Source organism: Botrytis byssoidea (genome assembly GCF_014898295.1).
Source record: "Botrytis byssoidea strain MUCL 94 chromosome Unknown BBYS_005, whole genome shotgun sequence".
NCBI lineage: Eukaryota > Fungi > Ascomycota > Leotiomycetes > Helotiales > Sclerotiniaceae > Botrytis > Botrytis byssoidea.
In genome coordinates this window covers 596047-611766 of record NW_024065846.1, presented here as the reverse complement: position 1 = coordinate 611766, position 15720 = coordinate 596047, and the positions used below count along the sequence as shown (strand labels likewise).

At 43.6% G+C, this 15720-nt stretch overlaps 6 protein-coding genes across 6 annotated transcripts; 1 reads left to right on the top strand and 5 right to left on the bottom strand.

Annotated features, from left to right (window-relative positions):
* Nucleotides 1–1449: 1449 nt before the first annotated feature.
* On the bottom strand, nucleotides 1450–4289 carry EAE97_003000 (uncharacterized protein). The gene is made up of 3 exons (XM_038873512.1): nucleotides 3412–4289; nucleotides 2958–3359; nucleotides 1450–2904 (listed from the first exon to the last, which is right to left on the bottom strand). Exons 1-3 carry the CDS (start codon nucleotides 4189–4191, stop codon nucleotides 1546–1548), a joined length of 2541 nt encoding a protein of 846 aa, XP_038735375.1. The 5' UTR covers nucleotides 4192–4289; the 3' UTR covers nucleotides 1450–1545.
* A 498-nt stretch (nucleotides 4290–4787) lies between these two features.
* Nucleotides 4788–7606, bottom strand: EAE97_002999 (uncharacterized protein). Its single transcript, XM_038873511.1, has 6 exons — nucleotides 6955–7606; nucleotides 6679–6904; nucleotides 6399–6630; nucleotides 5985–6342; nucleotides 5350–5932; nucleotides 4788–5258 (listed from the first exon to the last, which is right to left on the bottom strand). Exons 1-6 carry the CDS (start codon nucleotides 7001–7003, stop codon nucleotides 4991–4993), a joined length of 1716 nt encoding a protein of 571 aa, XP_038735374.1. The 5' UTR covers nucleotides 7004–7606; the 3' UTR covers nucleotides 4788–4990.
* A 735-nt stretch (nucleotides 7607–8341) lies between these two features.
* EAE97_002998 (uncharacterized protein) lies at nucleotides 8342–9427 on the bottom strand (the record flags this gene model as incomplete). Its single annotated transcript, XM_038873510.1, has 8 exons — nucleotides 8342–8405; nucleotides 8460–8538; nucleotides 8594–8659; nucleotides 8712–8826; nucleotides 8882–8947; nucleotides 9009–9024; nucleotides 9299–9339; nucleotides 9401–9427. The coding sequence occupies 8 exons, from the start codon at nucleotides 9425–9427 to the stop codon at nucleotides 8342–8344; spliced, it is 474 nt and encodes a 157-aa protein (XP_038735373.1).
* Nucleotides 9428–10115: 688 nt separating this feature from the next.
* EAE97_002997 (uncharacterized protein) lies at nucleotides 10116–10622 on the bottom strand (the record flags this gene model as incomplete). Its single annotated transcript, XM_038873509.1, has 1 exon — nucleotides 10116–10622. The coding sequence occupies one exon, from the start codon at nucleotides 10620–10622 to the stop codon at nucleotides 10116–10118; it is 507 nt and encodes a 168-aa protein (XP_038735372.1).
* Nucleotides 10623–10670: 48 nt separating this feature from the next.
* Nucleotides 10671–11744, bottom strand: EAE97_002996 (uncharacterized protein; the record flags this gene model as incomplete). Its single annotated transcript, XM_038873508.1, is given in 2 exon segments — nucleotides 10671–11477; nucleotides 11490–11744. The coding sequence occupies 2 exon segments, from the start codon at nucleotides 11742–11744 to the stop codon at nucleotides 10671–10673; spliced, it is 1062 nt and encodes a 353-aa protein (XP_038735371.1).
* A 1425-nt stretch (nucleotides 11745–13169) lies between these two features.
* EAE97_002995 (uncharacterized protein) lies at nucleotides 13170–14632 on the top strand (the record flags this gene model as incomplete). Its single annotated transcript, XM_038873507.1, has 2 exons — nucleotides 13170–13381; nucleotides 13429–14632. The coding sequence occupies 2 exons, from the start codon at nucleotides 13170–13172 to the stop codon at nucleotides 14630–14632; spliced, it is 1416 nt and encodes a 471-aa protein (XP_038735370.1).
* Nucleotides 14633–15720: the final 1088 nt, after the last annotated feature.

Below are 15720 nucleotides of genomic sequence, written 5' to 3'. Positions count from 1 at the left end.
GAGTCGATAGGCAGAAAGCTCTGCAGCTACAGTTTATTTTGAATGTCGACAATATTGCGGAAAGTGATGATTATCTCTGCGAGCGATCGTATCATTGTCATTTTTCATGACATGACTATGGGGAATTAACGACGACAATTGGAAAAATAGTGATTATTCCGAGCAACAACCAAAGTTCTTATAACCTTGAATGATGATGTTAATGGCACAAAGCCTTCTTTAGTGGGCGTGTATACACACCGTACCATCTGCTAGTATAATCCGTTGACCACGCGCGTTGCTTTTCCAAACCATGTCAAGAGCTCTAGAGCACCCGCGAATATTTGATGACTCGGAGTCGTTGGGATACAGTGAGCTTCATATAAAGAGATCGTGGAATGGACGCTCCGACTAGCCAAGATCATTCGTTGTGATGAACAATGTCACTTGGAGGTCTTTGCTAAGTGAATCTCCTTGGCCAACCTCAAGTATAATGGAACTAGTAGATATTAACATGTCTTTGAATGGAGCGGGGTAGCAGCATTCACTTGCTTTGTGCATTGTATTCTAGGGGCAATCGTCTACAATAGCTAGAACTTTCATTCAAACCATCAGAGTGTCCATGGAGGAAAATGTTGATGATACTGGCAGATCTCTAGATGGTAGAACTTTTGTAGCTCTGACTCTGTTCAACAACGAAAACACAAAGTATGACTCACACTAGCATTACCAAAACCTATCTCGCAACCAAACTACAAGAACTCAACCCCCAAGATGTACACAACAAGCGAATGGACACCGCTCACAAAAGAGTTTATTGCATATCTGGCCTATGCTTCAGCATCTTTTGTACCAAAACCCTTCAGAGAATTAATGACAATATCAAGCTCTGTCACTCACCTCCTCTACACTGCCCATCCATCAAAATAATCCAGAATCGGCATCAAGATCAGCGACACCCGAGAGTCTCAAATGAATACACGACTATATTGAACCCGGTAATGTAGATCAAACTCCCCTTGTTACATATATACAGCAATTTTCCTCAAGATCTATATCAAGCATCTCAGAAGAACCGACTCTAATGCCGTTTAATTCTCCGCCCCGTGGTGTATAAATCTCCGTGTGTCACCTTTCTGAATTGACAATCAGTATTAATCATCTCATGCATGTTTGTTGTTGCCGGCGGAGGATATCAGCTTGGAGCGTTCGATGGGATAGATGAGATTGTAAGGTCACCTCTAGTATCGTCCAAAGATGCCAGCAGGGAGAGATTACAGATAATAGTGCGAGCAAAACAATATACTTTAATCAATCTATGATGGTCTCAATGTAACTGCTATACGATCGTGTACTCCAATTTTCAATCGTCTCCTTACGTATTCACAAAGCAGTAAAGTGCTTGGCATCGGAGAATCTACATCACACTGAAAAAGAGGAATTAACTTGGCATGAATTCCTGAAATGCATATTTGAATACTTTGGTACAAATTTGATAATATACAAGATAGACATAACATGGTAGACATACATCCAAACTCTCAGATTTACAAATACACATACACACTACTCCTCATCATCATCAACCTCGACATAACTCTTCTTCTTTGCTGCGGCCCTTCCACTTTGTCTAGCCGGCTTAGCTTTCGTGGCCGGTTTCGCCAATTCATCATCAGCCGATAAATCAGGCATACTCAGATCATCATCCTCGTCCTCATCCGCATCTTCATTCGAGACGCTAGCACTAGGTGTCTGCACTTTCTTCGCATTTCTCTTCTTTGCTGGCGCTGGTGCTGGCTTCTTCTTAACAGGCGTACTCTTTTTAGATGAACCAGGTCCCGCCGCAAAACCATTAGCTTCTGATCTCTCATCGACTTTAGATTGCGAAGTTTTGACCATCTCCACCACTTCGTACACATCATTCAAACACTCTGCCTTCGCTAATTTCTCCTTAACCCCTTCATCAAAAGGCATCTTTTTCCTCTCGGTAATCTTCTTCCTTGCCTCGAAATTAGCGGGTGTAGGGTTTTTAAACATCTCATCTTCCTCTTTGGACCCTTCAGAGTTTTTTTTCTTGATTTCACGCTTCTTTGGTCGCAACCATTCTTCCATACCGACTGGCCAGTATACGCGATTATCCTTTCCTCCCATGCCAACTTCTTCTTCTGGTATTATCTCTTTGCTTACTTCCTCCTCTTCTTCGACCTCATGGCCCAACTCTTCGATCTCATCTGCGATCTGCTTCTTGGTCTTCCTCTTCTTGGGCTTCTTAGGTAAGACGCGATTATCATCATCTCTTTCGTAAGGAACAACATCATTGAATTTTTCGTATCCCGGCAATTTGAATGTCCTCATGAGTTCAAACACAGCTTGCTCTTTGTCTTTTGCTTCGATCATCAAATCCATATCATTGGCGCAGGGTGGAAGTGTTGCAGGTCTAGGATTATGTTTCCGTCTTTGACGACCTGTAACGGCTTGAGGCGTCTGTTCGCTGTAATGCATTTTCTGTGTGATACCTTTCTTCGTCCACCCAGCTTTGATTCTAGGAAAGAGCTCCATAATGTCCTTAGTACCTTCACGAATTTGACTAGAATCAAACATTATGTTATGGTGGTGAAAATCAAGGCATAGAGGAATGTTGAGCTCTTCACAGATTGGAAGGAGGTCGTGGACAGTCCATGATACATCGTCGTTCTCCAAGACGAGCCGTTGTTTAATGGAAGGTGAAAGCTTGGCATAATTTTCACGGAAGCGATCGAGCGTGGCGGCTTTGTCGCCAAACGTACCTCCCATATGTAAGATTAAGACTGCGTCTCTGTCAATTTGGGCTGGCAATTTCAGGAGTCGGAACAGTTCATCGTGATACTCAAGGTCTCGAAATGCGTTTGCAATAACTTCTGGACGAGGGGAACCTAGTTGGGTGAACTGCAGGCAATTTGTTAGCTTTTAGCTTTCGGGATGATTCAGACTCAACTTACTTGTCCAGGATGTGAGCTAACTCGATGTCCCAATTCAGCTACCACTTTCCCCACCTCGGCAAGAGCTTCGCTAGCGAAGGGGGCTAGGCTATAGCCATGTTCGGCATGACTAGCAAATGGAAACATTTCCGAACTTAGTCTCATGAATTTGATACCATATTTATCATTCCATCGTAGCATTTTGGGTAGGTCTCGGACATTTGCTAGGCACAGTTCTTCGACATATCGTTGTCCTCGCTCAATAGAAGCTGGCTTCGACTTATCTGGTCGATTTTTGGTCGCATGTTCAGGCTGTGAAGGGTCTTTCAATGGATGCCGATGTTCGACAATAGAAGCCATACGACAGGTTCGAGATGTAAAAACAGGAGGATCCGAGGATCTGAGGTAGGTATTCAGACATGCCTAGATTCTAATATCAGCATCTCGAACATAAGGCTGCGACAGGGGAACTAACATATCCTAATCTTCCTTTCCATGGAAGAGGCAGATAGTCACTATTGATAGGGGGTGGTCTTCTCGCCTCCAACTTTATAGCATCAGCATCAGCATCCTCTGCCTGCCCTTCTTCGTCTCCGTCAGGATCCAGCCTCTTATCCCATTCATCTTCGTCATCCTCCTTTTTTATTTTCTTCTCTGCCGCCTTTTTGGCTGCCTGTTCTGCTACAAATGCTTTTATCTCGTCCGACCCTTTCTTTGCAGCAATTGAGCTTTTCGTTGGGCCTTTTTTCTGTTTCTTAGCAGGCGTGGGCACAGGGATATCATCACCAATATCTGTTAGGGGCGAATCGGTTTCCTCATTCTTGACGGGAACAATTACATCATTATCCTTTGTGGGAGTTATGGGTACCTCAATTTTCTTAAGATCGAACGATTCCCCAGGCTCGTCGGCATCTGGGCTTGCACGAAGTGCTGTCTTGCCATCTACAATATCTGCATTGTGCTCAGGGTTGGTGTCGGGATTGCCCCTGCGTGAAGACTGCCGCGAAGGTCTGGCAGGTGGTTTGATAGAAGTAGACTGAGTCGAAGGAAGAATTAGATTTGAAGCGCCATCAGTAATGGGAGTCGCCGCGGCTGTTGATCTCTTTCGTTTCGGTGCCATCTTTAGGCCTCGGAATTGAAAATTGCTTTGACGAAAGGGGGAAATTTTGCGCGCACTGCTAATGCTAGCAACGTGAAGTGACAGCCGTTCAAGATATCTGCCAGGGCACAAGTGAAAAGAAAGGGAAGTAAACATTCAATGTCGAGGTTCAAAATTAAGAAACAATAGTTGAAAGAAAACTACCTACATCAAAAACATACACATTCATTGGTAGCTTACCTCTGTCGCGTCTATGGAATGAATTGGATACGCCATGCGCTTAATCGATGGTTTATAGCTTTTAGTCTTCTCCATGGTTGTAGGTATCTGAATGAGACATGTCGGATCGAAGCTAAACAGCCATGACGTTGACGACTTTTTAGCTCTGATATCACGTGATAAAGAATAATCCCTTCGAACAAAACAAACTCGATACACGTACTGGTAAGGTCATATAACGACGAGTACATCTGGCGTATCAGAAAACTATATACACCCAGTTTGTTAGGTCAATTTCATTTCACAATGTGTGCTCTAAGCTCCAATTTGCATCTTTTCTTGGACATAAACTCGAGCTCTAAATCGAGCTCTTAAATTTCTTCTTTTCTCGCAACGATTCATCCAATGGTCGTTTATTGCTCGCACTTACAGAGCACACAGTAAGCTAAATCACCACCAAAGAGATCTTAAGCTTGGGATTATCTATGAATTTGTATAATCACGTTTTCAATTCTTGTGTTCATGATAGTCAACTGGAAACCAATGAATTAATTAGTCTGATTCCCGCGCTAGATTGACCCCATAAATCTTGGCTAAGGTGTTAGACCTTGCTCAAGAGCACAACATCTTATAGAAGATTGTATTACTAATTATCAATGACCTTTCATTATGTGTTCAAAAGAGAAGCAAAGAGAAGCATCCATCAGTATATGTATCACGAAGAATAACCACACGATTAGATCGCTGTGCCACGCTCACGACCAACAGCTGCCTTCTCATCATGAAGATCATGATGCTGAACTTGTCGTACATCGGTGATACCATCACGATGACGAGCGTTCTCTGGGGCAACTACGCCGTCGTCATGGTGGGTGCGCTTCTCACCAGGAACGCCACCAACACCACCGACGGGGGCTGCGACCTTGACTGCACCAGCTTCTATATCTGCCGCTAATCTGTCTAATCTGGAGCCCTCGGGAAGTTTTTGCCACGGATGGAGACCACTGTATTGAGATTGAAGGGTCAGTACATTTGTTCAAGAAACATTCTGAAAAGAATTGAAAAAGATCGCATTTGAGAAAAGAGAGAACATACCTGTTAAAAACATCATCCATCTCCTCGAGTGTTTTGCCTTTAGTCTCGGGAGCTGTAAGGAAAATATGAATGAAAGCAAGTGCGTTGAACGTAGCAAAGATCATGTACATCTTCCAGTTGATATTCTTCAACAATGGTGGAACAGCAAAAGCAAGAACACAGTTCCAGAACCAATTTGCCGAAGTTGCGAGAGAAACAGCCTTTGCACGAATCTTATTTGGGAAGATTTCGGCTGGGTAAGTCCATGATGAAGGTCCCCAGGTTGTTGCAAATGCACAAACAAATAGATATGTCATAGCGACGATGGCAGATGATACACCCTTCTTGTCGTGAACAACCCATGTCAGATTTTTATTCTGTTCAGTTTGAGTCTTCGATGTGTTGTTGGGTTCACCGTAGCCTGCTTGAAGCCCACCGGCAATGAAAAGGAAGGTCATCATGAGGAAGGAACCGATGAGCATGGCTGGGCGACGTCCGAAACGATCAAGATAGATGATAGCAGGTAAAGTCAACAACACATTGAGTATGTATTGAATCGAGGCGGTAATAAGCGGGTTCGCAATGTTTGCACCTTGCATGATATCTAAAAGAACCATTAGTGATGTACTCTACCACAGCCGAGAAAGAATACTTACAAACGACGTAGTACATCATGATATTCATGCCACAGAGTTGAGACCACATCTGAATCGACATTCCTAGAACGACTCGCTTGATCATACGTGGAGCCACAAGTTGCTTGTAAGAGCTGATAGCTTCTTCACGTTCGAATCGGAGTGCCTCCTCAATTTCTTGATATTCTGCGAGAACCTTTGGGTGGTTTACATTACCGCCACCATGGAGGTCTGCAATAACCTTAATGGCTTCCTCCCATCTATCCTTAGAGGCCAACCATCTAGGAGATCGTGGTAAGAAGAACATACCGAAGAACAAGATAACTGCAGGAACGATTTGTATACCCCAGGGGATTCGGAAAGCAGAAGTAGGTTGGTCCTATGGAAAATTATTGATCAGTGTGCTAGCTCTTAAAATAGTGGCATCGTACTTACTGGGTTTTCCGCACCACCTCCGATTGTCGAAGCACCGTATTGGATGAAGTACTGAATAAGAATACCCCATGTGATTGCCCATTGTTGAAGAGAGACAACTCGGCCTCTGATTTCCTTTGGAGCAATCTCTGATTGATAGACAGGACAGATCGCGGAAGCAATGCCAACACAGATACCAGCAATGACTCGACCGACAACCAGCATAGCTACATTGATTGAAGCACACTGAATACTAAAGAAAGCATTAGTTATGTTCGTATAATTGGAGTTCAAAACTTACATTGAGCCAATGATCCAAAAAATAGACGCAATTTGAATGCTAGCTCGTCTAGACCATCTGTCCGCAATGAAAGAGGAAGCTAAAGCACCGATGAGAGATCCAGCGGGCATGGCACAGGTAATTCCACCTTGACCGTAAGATTGGGGATTGTTGAAGTATCTGACGTATGCTTGAGTTCCAAGAACACCAGACATACTCGAGATATCGAAGCCGAAAAGACCACCGCCTATACATGTTACTCATTGTTTTGCATTGGATTCGAGGAGAATTACTTACCTATTGCGGCGAAAGCGCAAATAACGTAGACATTAGTAGTGTACCACATTATGATTGAGTGAACGACTCCTCGATGATATGATTTTCGAAGGTATGAAAGTGCAAAGAATGTCAAACTTGAGAAGGTATGTTCAAGGATATTATTAGTTGTAAGTTGGATGGTTGAATCTAGACTGTTGAAACCTTAAGTAGCAATGAGCCGAGCTACCTACGGCGGCGCAGTAAGTAATGTCTTTTCATTAATCAGTCCACTGCCATATTCACTGAATAACCTGCTTTTCTACACGTGCTGTGTCAAATTCTCAAGTTTGATGTTGGGGTAATTTGGTGAATGAGAGACCCATGCTCCTACAAAATCGCTAATTTGCTGAGACGCCACTAATTTGTGAATAGAGTTAATTCGCTCTAATCTTGAAACGGTCCAAGGCGAGACGCATGATCTGTCTGTATTCGCCCATAATCCGAGAGGTTCAAAAGCATTCATAGGTCCCTTGAGTAGAATCTGGGGTAAATTATCCGTCGAAGGATTAAGTGCCCGTAGCCTTGCAGTACTTGCTTGGCATGTTTACCTCTGCATAAACACGAACTACCTAGATAAACTATCCATCTTATGCGAGTCGTATAGCAAATTTACTTCAAAGAGTTCAATGCTTGGAGTCGTGGGTAGGACGACTCAAAGCATTAAACGCCCACATTATGCTTTCCGGATCGAGCCTATAGCAAATCAGACGATTATTTAAACAAACCAATTGCTTCACTCAGACTATTTTCCAGTCACTACCTGCTTTCTGAACGCCGAAGACGCACCGTTGCGGCTTAAGCCACTGTTGACTACCTACTGCCAACAAAAACGCGGGCTACAGATATCCAGGAATATCAAGTGAATGGGCTATTTCTAGCACGCTCCAAGAAGCATTGTCTAACCAATCATTGATTAGATCACATGTGGTGTACGATCCTCTTTAATGCTTGTATCATTCCTCATGACCCATGAAGAACCCGCCAAGCTGTTCCGAGGCTTGACTTGGCACTAAATGTTGTTGCGGGGTTAACAATGAATGGCACATATCAGCGCTGGCTTGACTCGCTATTGGCCCATCAATCACGGTAAATTCACCTAGTAACAAGACAACTTGGTAGAGACAGCGAATCATCTATTAATGAATTGCATACACCGAGTAGCTGGAGAAAGCCACAATTATATACCCATTCCCGATGTCCTGATCTAAACTATTTTCGTTGGAACCAAATGCTCGGGTCAAGGTTCAGATAAATTCTGCCTGTGAAAAACACTTGCTAAAATTTCTTAGACATGATCCCGAGATGACTTTAAAAGCTAGAATGAATAGACCACGTCGTACACATAAGGCTGAAGCACGTGGTAATTTTAAGGACGTGGTGACAGTTCCTCAACTATGTTTTTGGGTTCTTTCCACGCGAGCGCAACGTATCTAACATGAACCTATTTAGCTTGTGAGTCTGAAAGACTGGAGGTAAAGACTGACTTTGTATGGCTTCCACGTGCTGCTACTTCGCCCTTGCTATTTGTAAACTGAATAGAAGTATACGCCAAGGTCTTTCCAACTACTCTGATGTTAGAGATGTGATGTCCAAAAATAACATGACTATGGATACTTACATTTATCGCAAGTCACCACCGCTTTCAGCACATCTCCAACTTTACCGCCAGAGTTGAGGTATGTAACTTCGTTTGAGTTAGATACATAAAAATTGCAATTGAGTCGCACAACGTTTACCGTTCAAATCAGTAGAAACACCCGTGGCATAAAGGCCCCTCGAGGCAACAGCTAGTGAGCCACCTAGGTCCACCATGCTGGCAATCGTGCCTCCATGAATAATGTTCAAACGGTTCTAACACAAGACAATTGAACGAGTTGCTCATATACGATTTGGAAAATTTCCTTACGGTGTGCTCCTTCTTGATATCAAGCTCAAAGTTTACACGTCCTGGCTCGGCTCCTGTGACTCGAAGCTTTTCAAAGTCAATGGAAATAATTCGCAATTAAATAATATACAACAAATGCTTTTCCTACATTTTCACCAAATAGTCTATAATCAAGTGTCAGTCGATATTTTTATCAAGAATTGTCGCTGCCACAATAGCAGTGAAAAATGTTCCAGATTGATCTAGTACAGAGGAGGTACGCTGTTACATTACGCACGAGGCCCTGAAAGCCAATGAAGGGTAACCTAGAACAACTAGATTGATTTCAGATACTTGCTGAAAGTCCCATGCCCGGAAGAAATGCCGACTAAACACTGGCGACGACAGACCGGAGCTGTACTTTACAAAATGACACCTAAAAGACATGGAAAACAGTACCTCGGCTCAAGTCCTGATGATTCTTGAAAAGACTTCAGAACCTATTGAGTGAAGGTAATGATGTCAGCATCGGCATATTTGGGTGGCCTATCGACAACTCACTGATCTCACGAATCTTAGAGCAGCCATGTTGTAGAAGTAATAGTATGATGAAGCTAGATAAATTGTTGATATAAGAATGTGTTGTAGTTACAAAAAAGTCGGCAATTCAGTATAAAGACGCCGCGATTGGCTGAACAGGGAATAATACCCTTGCTTGATTCTCAGGCCGCAGTAAGGCCGCCCGCTGTTCAAAGTTACTGGCTCGCTGGGGCCGTATCGGCCGGTAACGAACATTATATAGGTACAAACTAACCCTAGGATAGAGTTAGAGATACCTAGGTAGTCTACCGGTGATACCAAACATCAAATCAATTGCATTGATTAGGAGATTCTATATCTTAAAACATGCGATCATGCTCTTCCAAGGTTTTCTGTTAATGAATATTCGGCTGAATTCGGTGTCACCAATGCTGTTTGAATTCTCATTATGACTCTCGATACTGGCAGATATAGCACGGTGAAAGGTGTGTGGTTGTGGTTGTGGTCGTGATAGCTGTAGTAGTTCTAGTCGCATTTTTTAATAGCTTCGCTACCTCGTTGTTCCATTTTGTGTGTTTTGAATCTGATCAGTTCTGTATCGAAGGGAGAAATACATCCAAATACAAAGCTCACATGTAATACGTCTGGTGTTAACATATCGTCCATTTGAATCTTGAAACTCGATTGTCTAGTCTCGACTATCGTCACATGGAACACTCCATAGAACCAACCTGGCTTAGTTTATAATCATTTCCTCAATATCCCACTGTATATCATCTAAAGCAAGCTTCTTCTGAAATTTCTCGATACCCGGTATAGTCGCTGTTGCTACTAATTGGTACACGGGCGTCTCAATACTCTCCTTCTTGCTGTCACCTCCCAGCTCCTCACCATGCTCCAGCCTTCGCAGAATCAATGGGTCTCTCCCTCTACCAACTACAACTACCAAATCTCCCTTCCTCATACTCGTCCCACCAAACACGTACCGTCCCTCACTATCTCTCGAAACAGCCAACGGTAAAAACCTAGATTCATCCCTATGTTGGCTTAACCTCAACTTTCCCTTCTTCAACTCACTCTGTCTGTCGTCCGTCTTATTGGAGTACTCTCCGTTTTTTTGTATCATTCCAACAGGCTCTTCAATCTCACCAAGAACATGTCCATACACCACCAATCTATCCCCATCAACAAAGAATTTATTCATGTTCTGAGGAAATGTTGAAGACTCTAAATTCCATTGCATACTTTCTGGCTCGCCTGGTCCCGGCAACGGGGATGAGAAATCCGGAACTCAAGACGGCCAGTCTTTGTCTTTTGGGGGCTTCTTATGTGTATTAATCATTCTCAGAGCCCCTAGATCTCCATCTTCTTTTAGGATATATCGCGTAGTGTCGGTACACAGTTTCCTCAGCGACTGCTTGTGATCAATTTGTGGAAGCTGTGCGGGTACTTTCTTGGTCCAGGATGTCCAAAAAGGAACTTTATACATGATACTGGAGTCTAATGCCATTCCCAAAACACTATACACATGATCCATTGGCAACGTGGACTCTTTGCCTCGGAACCTAGCGAGAAGCTCTCCTAAATTGACTTCCTTCTGCCCTGCGAGTTTGAAGTCGCGATTGGTGCCAGGAACGACATATATTGACTTCGAGGAAGTCCGGTATGTCTGCATGGCCAATCTTAGCTGGTAGATACGCGGTATGACCTCCGGTTCATTAAGATACTGGGCAGGAATCCGATTCTTGATCTGGGGAAAGTTGTGAATGATGAAAACGAGATCGAGAATATTTGTTACATCGTGATGGCCTACAAGAATTTTTCGATTGGACGATAACACCATTTCTTGGATTATCCAGGATCGCGTGAAATATGGTCGAGCGAGTATATTCTGCATTGCTTTCCAGCCAGACACATACTCCAGCCCAGTATGCCAGTCACTGTCGACCCAATTCTGCAGCCACGCTTGTAAATCAGCTGAAGGTTCCTTTTGAGCAATCGACTCGGCCTTTCTTCGCAATTCTCCGCTTTTCATCTCGAAGTGAGAGATAATCTCGGCTGCAGCATTTAGATCGAGCGATTTGTCGTCTTCACCAAGCTAGACAAGTACACGAGTAGCATTCATGTAGATTAGATGCATGATGCGTGGTTGCGTGTCTTTTTCAAATAGATCGTTCTGATCGATGCTGATGGCATCGATCCACAATGGGGCAGGGTTGGGATTATCACGAAGGACGAGAAGTGCGGAGTGGAGATTAGGTGTGATACTGAAAGGCTGCCCATTCAACTTTATTGGTCTGCGGTATTTATTAGTTGATATTTCACTTTTTGCCGTTTTCCATAGAGTATGAAAGGATGATACCATATCTACATTACAACCCATGAAAAAATGTACGGCCCATCCTCACATACTTGGATCTTTAAACATTGTGTATATCTGCAAGTGTTTCAAATTTTAAGATAAGAAATTCTTGTTTTCTCGTAAAAGTTTTGGATTTTGTACATGTTTCTCCACGATTCATTGGTATCATTCAGCACTTGCCAAGCACTATGCCAACTCCGAGTAGATGAATACACAGCAAGGAAATGCAAATAACGAACAAAATATAGACATACACTTTATTCTTCCCATCGCCCCACCGATATGATAGAGCTTCATACGTAGGCACATTTGGGTAGAGCGGAGAGAAATCCGCATAGAGTTCCACCGGGTGAAATTTGACATGATTCAATTCCAATTCAATCGGATCGTCCCGATTCCCAGCCTTGATACTAACCAATCGGATATAGCCTTTGTGCAGAATTCCATACCGATACGATGCCGATGAATCTTTTGATTCGTAGGTAAAATTCTTAGCGTATACGGATTTGAGGGGATGCACTAGAATCCAATCTATTATTTCAGACGCAAGTGGAAGGGATATCATAAAGTAAATCAGGAAAAGCCGCCAATCGCCTATTTTGAATCGTGCCGCAGATCAAAAAGAAGAAGGGGGTTTCGTGTGAGCTTGTCGGACAGGAATCTGGAAATGAATTTTATTTTGATAAGGGGTAACGAGGATGGGCCTAAGGGTAGCTTGGGTTTCGAAGGGTACTCTTCTATACCTCTTAAGGACGGAGACAGAAACCATGTTGTTGGGTCCCTTTCATTCCGAAACCTCCTGAAGGAGGTGTAGTCAAGTTGTCTTCAGACTGAAGCAACGGTCATGATGATAAGCCAAGGATGCTTATGCATACTACTCAATTACGAGACCACGTGAGAGGTCCGCTCCTATTCGCTAGAGGTTTGATACCAGCAAAAGACAGTGTATAAGAAGTTTTGGTAGACGGTGTAAGTACGTTCCAATTGATATTCAAGCTGAAAGCTTAGGACAAAAGAAACGAAAGAAGAGTTCACACTAAGTTCAAGCATTTCGAGTGCTCGTCCTGTTCAGCCTCCTCATCGCATGGGTTTGACCCCGCAGAACGCAGGGCATGTCTATTCGTTGCGAGATTGATGGGGCACTGGAAATTTGGAGTTTGGAGCCTTGCAGATTGAACAAGAATGAAATTGTACAATGTGAAGACGCCGAAAGCAGAGTAGAAGTCACTCACATCCATCTAGTAGGTAGTGAACATAGTAGTGCTCCACCGTAATCCGTTCGCTGGAGAAGACAAAGATATGGTCCAAGCTCAAAATTCTCCGTCACCAGGCTACTTATTAATTGCAAGGCTGTAGAGCTTCCTGAATCTCCTACTGGCAATGCCGAATTCATAATATCTGCGGATAATAAACAATTACCAGACCAATATGTCTGTCTCAACTCTTGCTTCATTTGAATACCTGGAAAGATTACCAGGTACAACTTTCAGGCGGTTGTATCAGCAACCTTCTACTTCTTTGGCCATTTTCAGGCGCATGCTGCCTCATCTTGCTAAAACCTTTGTGATGGCACTACTCTATATGCCTAAGCCTTTGCCCCTCACTGTTCTGGATCAATGGGTACAACCTAAGAGCAAGAAGTATGTATCCTGACTGGGAATTGATGGCATACGCTAAAATGTCCTAGGCAGAAAGATCAAGCCCTATCCTTACTATCGCGACTGCATATTGTCGACATTACTGCGCTGAGCCGAGAAGATCCTCAAACAGTAGCTTTGACTAAGAACTTTGGAGCCTCTCTACGACTGGCACTTACAGGTGGAGGAAATCATCAATCTTTCGGGGTTCCTTCGTCGGACCATATTGCGCCACATGTTGATATTGACTTCTTGGATACACATGCTCGAATACAATGGGAAGGGATTCTGCATTATATGGTCAACACTGTTACATCCGGGTCAGGGAGAGATGGAAATGGGCCTGCAAATTCAGTCAAGGCACTACTTGATGCAGGAAAATTGGTGACAAGAGGTCGAAGTATCGGTATCACTCAAGCTGGATTCTCATTTCTATTGCAAGAAGCCAATGCGCAAGTCTGGACTCTGCTCCTTCTATGGATTGAAAATGCTGAAAGTATGGGAATGGACTCCGTCGATGTACTTTCTTTTCTCTTCATGCTAGGCTCCCTCGAACTCGGACGTGCATACAGCACTAAGACTCTCACAAACGCCCAGCAAGGGATGCTGGCTAATCTCATTGACTTGGGGCTGATCTACCTCCCTCCTTCAGCCCCTACACAATTCTTTCCAACACGTCTAGCCACAACTCTCACCTCTGATGCCAGCGCACTTCGCACTGTGGCTGCAGGATTCGATGCCGCCTCCAAATCTGCCGCCAGCCAAAAGGGTTTCATAATAATCGAGACTAACTACCGCCTATACGCTTATACAAATTCACCCCTCCAAATTGCCGTCCTTTCACTCTTCACCAAACTCAACACTCGTTATCCTAACATGGTCAGTGGCCGCGTCTCTCGCGATTCTATCCGTACCGCCATAGCTCATGGCATTACATCCGACCAAATAATTACCTATCTATCCACCCATGCGCATCCTCAACTCGTCAAAGCTTCTTCCGCGTCCCATGGAGGACCTGTACTACCACCCACAGTCGTTGATCAAATCCGTCTCTGGCAATTGGAAAACGAGAGAATGAAAGCCGTGCCAGGGTTCTTGATGAAGGATTTTGAGACCCAGAAGGAATACGAGGGTTGTGCGAAATATGCTGAGGAGGTGGGAGTATTGGTTTGGAAGAGTGATGCGAAGAGGATGTTCTTTGTTACGAGGGTGGAGCAGTTAAGAGATTACTTCAAAGCGAAGAAAATAAGATAGTGATAGGGAAGAAAGAGGAGAAAATCTTGGGTGTTGCGCTATTCATTCAGACCAACAGTGCTATTGTGTGATGATGGATAACTGCTCGTCACAAACCACGCACCTTGAAGAGATACACCCAAGGATGACAAAGTAAAACAGAGATGACGCACTTTGGCAACACGGCGCATTCCAATATCTCAATTTTCAAAATAGAACAAAATTGGCCGAAAGGGATGGGAGTCGCGATGGATTAGGATGGGATGGGACAGGAAATGGTGCATAGCGAGGCGTTTACGGTGTTCAAATAAAGCCACATGATTTCGGGGGATTTATATACCTACATATACCGTAGATACCAAGAACAGTAGATACCATTCCTACTACTCCCGGTATTCACAATCGCAAGATTCAGGGTCTTCCAAAAGCCCAGAATACTTGACTTTTTAGATGAACTGAAAATATTCACACAATATATGATGAATGCGCGAGCAGTTTCGTTAGTACCTGCATAGGTAAACAGATTTCCGAATACCTGCGATCAATTGATTGCCACTTCCTCCATCCACCTGAATATCACGTTTTCCTTGAGAGAATATCCCACATACCCTCCACGTCTTAGATCATTTCAGCGTACCTACCTACCTAGGATTTGCTGAAGCTCTGCTCTGCTGGTCAGTAGGTAGGTAGGTAAAGCTGAGAAGTTTGTTCCGGGCTGATCTACCTACTACTCCTTTCTTCTTTTCAATTTTGTTTTGTTTTATCTTGTGCGATGCTAGCTGCCTTGTTTGATTCCATCTTAGCATACCTAAGTAAGTACCTACCCTACCTCGAGCCTACCTACCCACACGCCCAGCACACAGAAACCATCCATCCCGCATCAGATATGCAAACAAACTCTTCCCACACCCCCTACAATTCCCTAATTCCCTAATCCTCGCCCCAATTGCTCACCTTAACTCATTATAAACACATCAAGCATTCAAACCATCAATTTCATAATCATAATATTGTATCCTATCTTCCTATCACTAGCTCATATATTCCTCCCTCCCTCACTTTCCAGTCACCCATCCATCCATCCATCCATTCAACAACCAGGTAGAATG